At 47.4% G+C, this 7,317-nt stretch overlaps 1 protein-coding gene across 1 annotated transcript; it reads right to left on the bottom strand.

Moving 5' to 3' along the window:
- Positions 1 to 2,874: 2,874 nt before the first annotated feature.
- Positions 2,875 to 7,301, bottom strand: NEFM (neurofilament medium). The gene is made up of 3 exons (XM_026043212.1): positions 6,223 to 7,301; positions 5,952 to 6,076; positions 2,875 to 4,819 (listed from the first exon to the last, which is right to left on the bottom strand). The coding sequence occupies exons 1-3, from the start codon at positions 7,270 to 7,272 to the stop codon at positions 3,373 to 3,375; spliced, it is 2,622 nt and encodes an 873-aa protein (XP_025898997.1). The 5' UTR covers positions 7,273 to 7,301; the 3' UTR covers positions 2,875 to 3,372.
- Positions 7,302 to 7,317: the final 16 nt, after the last annotated feature.

Here is a 7,317-nt window from a genome sequence, read left to right as displayed (position 1 = left end):
GCCCACTTGCCAAGGTAAATGAGTGAGAGGGAGGGTGGATGTGTGTGTTTGCACACCCAGATGCTCTTGGGGTTGCAGAGATCCTGCAGGCAGCACTTGTTTTACCTTTGGAAATCAAGGACCGCACTTTGACGCAATGCAGTAAAAGCAGGCAGAGGGAGACAGGATAGAAACTTTCCCTTGCTTTAATCCAAGTTGCTGCTGTTTGCAGAACAGCGAACCTGTCCCTGAGTTTTCTTGTGCTGCTTAAATAAACCGAGTCTGACACAGCTAAGATCTTATCACAAAAGGAAAAACATTTTAAAAATCCCTAAATACATTTTTTCCCGAGATAACACATACCCATCATGTACATATATTCATACTTAAGCATGTTCCTCTCCTTAAGGCAAAAGCAAAGTATTATACAGATATAACATCCAGATTCTAGGAATTTACTTTCCAGTAGCTAAATAATTTGCAATTCATCATTTGCTGCCTTCCTAGATTGATTAGAGTAATTTAATCCTGAACTGAAAAAGGAAAAAAAGCCTGCAGATGAATGGGAAAAACACAAACCCTGATATGTAGAGAAAATTCTAGTGTCTGACTCAGCATTCTGACAAATGTTCTCTATAATGTGTTTAATAATACTTCACACAATGTTTCTACCTGGATTTTAATCCGGGAATGCTGAAAATCATAGAATAATAATTCTCTAACAACCTGCAATGGTAGGAAACTCTGATTTTAGAGCTCCTCAGGTCCTAAGTCCCTGGGGGTCTTTAAGCCCACCTTAAATCAAATTTATAAATACTCACAGATCACTTTTTTTTAATTATTACTTTTTCCCCCACTGTCTTTTGTCTCGATTAGTGAACTTCTCTGATGTTTGAAAGTAATTAATTCTTTCAGTGGTTACGCAGAGTCAAGAGGTAATTGGTGCAGAACAGGCAAATAGCATAATATTTACGCCTCTGTGCCCTGAAATTACACTATCTTCTGAAACTGTTTGATTGCAGATGTCAGCAGACAAAACCTCTTGGCAAAATTAAATATTAATCAGATCTTGTAATTTTATAAATATTTAGAAATGTGTTAACCTGTTAATTATTTCTCTCAGGATTTGCTAGAAACAGTTGCAGTGGGAACCAGACTAACTTAATTTATTTTGTATGTTAGATCATGCAGAGAAAAATGCAGATATAGATAATAACTGCAGGCTGAAGTATGTTTGGGGTGGAAAAAGGGTGAGAAGGGTAAGAATATGGTAAAATCTATACTATGTGAATGGGTAGCTCATGAGCTGCACTGACAATAGGTGTGACTGGACTAGTTAACATCTTATTCATAAGTATACCATTATCTTTATGTCCGTATACACATGTAAATTACATGACTAAGCTTGCTACAGCGATGCTCCTGTTTAATTTGCTAACTCCACTTTAATTAAATGTCACTCAACTTGCAATCTGTTGAGCACAGATTTCCATTGCTGATATCAGCAGTAGCAGCGTTCCTTACTTTGCTACACAAAGGCATTTAGATTTATCTGAAAGGCTTGTCTGYTGTGGACTCCTTACACGTTCTCCATCATAAACCTTTCAATAAAAAAACTCTTTAATTTTCAATTATTGATAGAATAAAGAATTGGGAGGCATATGCAAGTCAGATTTTGATCAGACCTTCCGTTAGTCAACAGATTTCAGGGTACTTTGCATGTCCAATGCAGGCTGCTGAGAGGGTGAATTGCATTTCTTCACTATTTATGGTATTTAAGGCTGTGTCCTTTCTTTGCTTCCCTACTCAAATGCAATAGAAATAAATATAATATTAATTTTGTAACATAAGACATATAGGGCTGAAGTCACAGGACAGGAGACAAAAAACTGGTAGTCTGCTGACCTAAACAGAGCTCTTTTTTTTTTTTTTCTTTTTGATAGAGATTTTTATATGTATTCATTAAACAAGGTGTTGACAGCACATGGACTTGATTTCCAATAACTTCAAAACCTTGTATAAACATTTGAGTAAATGAGAAAAACATTGCTAGCATAAAATCCATGTGTAAACTACAGCCCACTCGATGGGAACCCCTTCTTTTCCCTTGTTGTCTCATGTATTTATTTTCATCTAGGGTGACTTGCAAAGCACACCCTAGGAAGGCTTGTTCTTATTAACATCAAGTTGTTAAGTGTCAACAGGCACAAGCCAATACTCAGGAGGCCTGAAAATTCCAACCCTTTTTTTAAATCTTTTTCTACGGGAAAGGAAAAAAAATGCTTTCATTTGATTTCATGTAGGAATGATACTAGGYGTAATCTGAACCCTACTTAGCCTAAGTTTAGACATCAAACTTATTTTTAGATGGAAAAAAACCATAAAATATGGATTGTGTTTTTTATGTTTATCAGTGTCATCTTTGGGAGTTTCCCTTTTTCCAGGAACTTATTTGCTGTCACTTTTGAAACAATGTGTGTGGATTATTTGAGACAAGAGTGTTAATGAGCAGGACCTTATAATTAAGGTGATTAATTAATAAGTCACAGTTACCATACTTTGATGGGCACAAGGTGTTTTGGTTGAAATGACTTAATGGGTCTCTGTTCATTTAAGTGGGAGATGGTTGTCACAAAAGCCACCATGAGCATTCCCAGCTGTGCACACAAAGACACAGGAAGGTTGTCAAATCCAACTCCACCCACATCTCTTTAGCAAAGAGACCCAGAACAAACAGAGCTCAAGCCCCTGCAAGTCCATTCCCACTCAAGAACAGCTTAATCCAACCTCAGCGAAGGATTCTAGTTGGAAGAGAATCACCACACAGAGCACATTTTCTGTATTGACCTTTATTGAGCAAGAACTGCTGTGACGGTTTTACATCAAACAACAAAAGGTTGCGTACTGTGCATGTCAACCAGGTTCTCCCATGAGCAAAAGTCCACCCTAATTGCACCAGTGAGGTAAACATAATTATTTATAAGTAGCTTTAAGGCTAGGAGAGTTCTGTTTTTCTCATGAATATTACTATTACTGTTTTCTCTTCGTTTTTGGCTCAGTTGGTTCTTTGCATAATACATCTTAAGTCGTTCCTCAGATATGTCCCTCCAACAGCTCAGGAAATTCAGAAGCTTCCTTTGCACATTTCATCTCATGCACTATTATTATTTTTTTTAGTTCCCCAAGTTCTGTGGAGGGAGTACATCTTGAGCCTGCATGCATCCCCCCCTCCCCTATATTGCACAAAAAAAGTAAAATACTGTGTGTCTGGAGCCTCCATGAGAGAACCCGTTCTGCTTTAAAGCCGTCACTCACATGCATTTTGCAGCTGTCATATGGCTTAACCTTTTGCACCGACCCAAGCTCTTGAATTTTATTTTGCTATAATTTGCTTTATTCACTCTCTTTGATCTCCTTTACTACAGCATGTGAAGTAACTTTCTCCACTTTCTTGGTGGACACTAGTTTCTCCTCAAAGCTTTCTTCATGTTCCTCTACCTTCTGAGTGACGGTCACAGACTTTGTGATGTACGTGGTTGTACTGTCCCCACCTTCACTAGTGATTTTCTCTGCTTTTTTTGTTACTACAACTTTTTCACCCTTATCATCAGTTGGGCTCACGTCTAGGCCATTGGTGACAACTCCCTTATCTTCCTCCTCAGCCTCCTTCTCTTCCTTTTTCTCCTCCACCTCACCATTGACAGCAATGTCTTCTTTCCTGGACCCCTTAGAGGCCTCTACCTCTGCACTAACTTTTGTTACCTTTGTCACTGTGATGGTCTCTTCCACCACAGCCTTCTCATCCTTGACAGGGGAGGCTGGCTTCTCCGGAGAGCGGGGTTTCTCTGGGGTCACCGGCTTCTCTGGAGTCACTGGCTTCTCCGGGGAACGGAGCTTTTCTGGAGTSACCGGCTTCTCCGGAGTCACCGGTTTCTCTGGAGAACGGAGTTTTTCTGGAGTCACTGGCTTCTCCGGGGTCACTGGCTTCTCTGGAGATCGGAGCTTTTCTGGGGTGACCGGCTTCTCYGGAGTCACTGGCTTCTCCGGGGATCGGAGCTTTTCTGGGGTCACCGGCTTCTCTGGAGACACTGGCTTCTCCGGGGATCGGAGCTTTTCTGGAGTCACCGGCTTCTCCGGGGTCACCGGCTTCTCTGGGGTGGCTGCCGCTTTCTCTGGAGTTGCGGGTTTCTCCGGCGTTGCTGCCTTGTCTGGAGATGCTGCCTTTGGTGTTGCTGGCTTCTCAGCACCCTTTCCCACTTCTCCCTTGGCCTGCTCTGTTACAGGAGATTTAGGTGGTGACTTTGCTGGAGGGGTTTTGACCTTCTCTGCTTTTGCTCCTGCTGCGGTTGCATCCACTTCAGCTTCTCCCTTCTCCTTGGCTTCAGCATCTTCCCCTTCTTCCTCAGCTTCTTCTTCCTTTTCCTCTATCTCTTCTTTTTCAGAACCTCCTTCTTCTGCTTCATCAGATTTTGCAGCTTCTTCCTCTTCTGCTTCTTCTTCCTTCTCTTCTTCCTCAGCAGCCTTCTCTGGAGCAACTTCTTCCTCTGCAGCTTCTGCCTCTTCTGCCTTTTCTTCCTCCTGTTCTTCCTGCTGGGCCTTTGCTGCKATTTCTTCTGCAATAGCTGCCAGGGCATCTTCCATTTCAGACTTTTCATCCTCCACTTTTGTCTCTTCTATGATTTCTTCTACAAATTTGTGCTGGACCTTCAGCTTTGGTGGTTCAGCTTTTTTCTGAATTTTACTTGTTATTGTGACAGATGGTTGTCTGTGTGTGAACATGGGTCCAGTGATGCTTCCAGAGAAGGCACTGAATCTGGTCTCTTCGCCCTCCAGTAGTTTCCTAAGGGAATCAAAAAGGGTGGAGGAGAGTGAGCATAGAAACCCAAGCTAGGGCRCAGCTATTAGAAGATTTCTCTTTACATCAGCAGGATAATTTCCACCCCCCCCCGCCAATGTACAGAGCTGATCAGCACAATCCATCCCCAGCCTGACTCCTGCTTTCCTTGGATCAGCTCTTTTGGAAAATCCATATTCAGCAAACAGCTCTTTGTAGCACGGCAAGCATTAACACCTTTAGCTTCACCCTGTAGTCAAGAACTTTAGCGCAACAAACTGAGTAGCTTCATTGGATTCCTCATGACTTAGATCAGTCAAGARCTGGATACAGCCAATGGACTCAATACTGTGACTAAGGTTTTCAGAGTCTAATAGAGCACCTGGGCCAGATTGAAAGTTTTGGCCAGTCTGCCTTCGAAAGCATCAGACCAACCCTCTGTGGCAACAAACAGCCACAGAGCCTTGGGTGTKTGTGTCTGACAAACAGCTTCAAGGCTGAGGCAGTTTTCTGGTTTGACTTCACTCGTGTTCACAGGGCTGTTCCTTTCATCTATGCCTGTGACCCAGAAAAATCAGTAGTTCTGATTTAAGTTCTGAAGTGCTGCAAAGGCATCTGAGCAGCCTGCCAGGCGGTGGCAATAGCGGCGCTGCTGCTGCAGCGTCACATCAGAGCGGCTGCCGGGGAAAGTTGAGCAAGAAAGCGCAAGTGTCTGACAAGCGGAGGCTGCACCTGGTGCAAGCAGGAGCGCTTTGTCTCCCAAAGGAGAAAAGAGAGCTCAAGTGACAAGCACCCCTTGGCATGTGCCAAGGGGAACAAAGACATTAAAAATAACTCTTTAGCTTCATCTTCTGCCTTTGTAAAGGACAAGACGCAGCAGCAGATGCCACTGCCTGACTCATGCACTGGGGCTTTGCTACGGGTTACCAGAGAGCTGGTCACTACCGAGCCCTGKTTTATTACACTACAGACTTGTCAGGCTGCATAGATTGAGGGCTGTAGTGCATTTGCTCAAGTTTTAGTTGCACTTAGGAGACAGCTACGTGCTCTGAGCATATCAGTGATAAGGCTTTGCAGCACTGCAGATGCTGCTGCTTCTATTAATATTCCAGGCACATCCACCCCGATCCTACCGTACCTGTACGCAGCAATTTCAATATCCARGGCCATCTTGACGTTGAGGAGATCCTGGTATTCCCTCAAATGACGCGCCATTTCCCATTTTGTTCCTCTAAGCTCGTTTTCCAGCTGATGAATCGTGTCCTRCAACAGACACACAAAGTCTTGCTGAGAGAGAGCCGCGATTCATGCAGAGACACCGCGAAAACCCCCACGTGCCCCCAGCGGAGACTTGGAGCAACTCGGGAGCCCCCCCGCGCTCCCCCCCGCTCCCCCCGGCGCCGCGGTACCTGGTAGGTGCTGAGGTCGTTGTTGTGGCGCTCCTCGATGTCGCTGAGCTGCCGCTCCAGGGACTCCTTGGTGCCACGCACCGACTCCAGCTCGATGCTCTTGGACTGCAGCTGCCGGCGGTACTCGGCGATCTCCTCCTTGGCGGAGCGGATCGCCTCCTTGTTCTGCTCGGCCGCCTCCGTGAGCTTCGCGTAGCGGCACTTGAACCACTCCTCGGCCTGGTGCATGTTGTGGTCGGACTGGCACTCCAGCTGCGCGCGGATCTCCTTGAGAGCCGTGGTGAGGTCGGTCTTGAGGAAGTCCTTCCTCTCCACGGTGGCGTGGGACGCCTGCAGCTGCGCTAGCAGCTCCGCCACCTCCTCCTCGTGGTTGCCCCGCAGGAAAGCCACCTCGTCCTGCAGCGACTGCACCTTCTTGTCCAGCTCGGCCCTCATGAGCGAGGCCTCCTCCATGTCCTTGCGCAGGGCGCGGATGGTGGCCTCCGTGTCGTCGCGCAGCCGCGCCTCATCCTCGAAGCGCTCCCGCAGGCGCTGGATGTCCTCCTCGATGTGCTCCGAGTCCAGCTGGATCTGCGCCTTCTCGTGGCTCACCTGCTCCAGGACRGCGCGCAGCTCGCGCAGCTCCTGCTCGTAGGCATCGCCGAGCTGCGCGCGCCCCGCGTGCTTCTGGCGCAGCGCGGCCAGCTCCGCCTCGATCTCCTTGTTCTGCTGCTCCAGGTAGTGCACCTTCTCGATGTAGCCGGCGAAGCGGTCATTGAGCCCCTGCAGCTGCTCCTTCTCGTTGGAGCGGCTCAGCTTGAGCTCGGCCGCGCCGTTGAGCAGCGAGGCCTGGCTCACGTCGAGGCTGTCGGCGGAGCTGAGCACGGCGGCCCCGAAGGTGCCGCGCGCCGCGCCCACGTTCGGCCGCTTGTAGGAGGAGGTGACGCTGCTGGCCGAGCCCCGCGACCAGGACTGCGAGCGGAAGCCGCTGGACGGGGAGGCGCCGGCGCGGCCGAAGGCGACGCGGCTCTCGGCGAGGCGGCGGTACGAGGGGGTGCCCAGCGCCTCCATAGCGGAGCGGGCAGCGGGCAGCGGGCGGCGCGGGGCTGCTCCGGC

This window comes from Nothoprocta perdicaria, unplaced genomic scaffold (assembly GCF_003342845.1).
Source record: "Nothoprocta perdicaria isolate Ctin4 unplaced genomic scaffold, notPer1 scaffold_103, whole genome shotgun sequence".
In the NCBI taxonomy this organism is placed as follows: Eukaryota; Metazoa; Chordata; class Aves; order Tinamiformes; family Tinamidae; genus Nothoprocta; species Nothoprocta perdicaria.
Note: the sequence above shows the minus strand (reverse complement) of the source record. Positions and strands in the feature narration are given on the sequence as shown.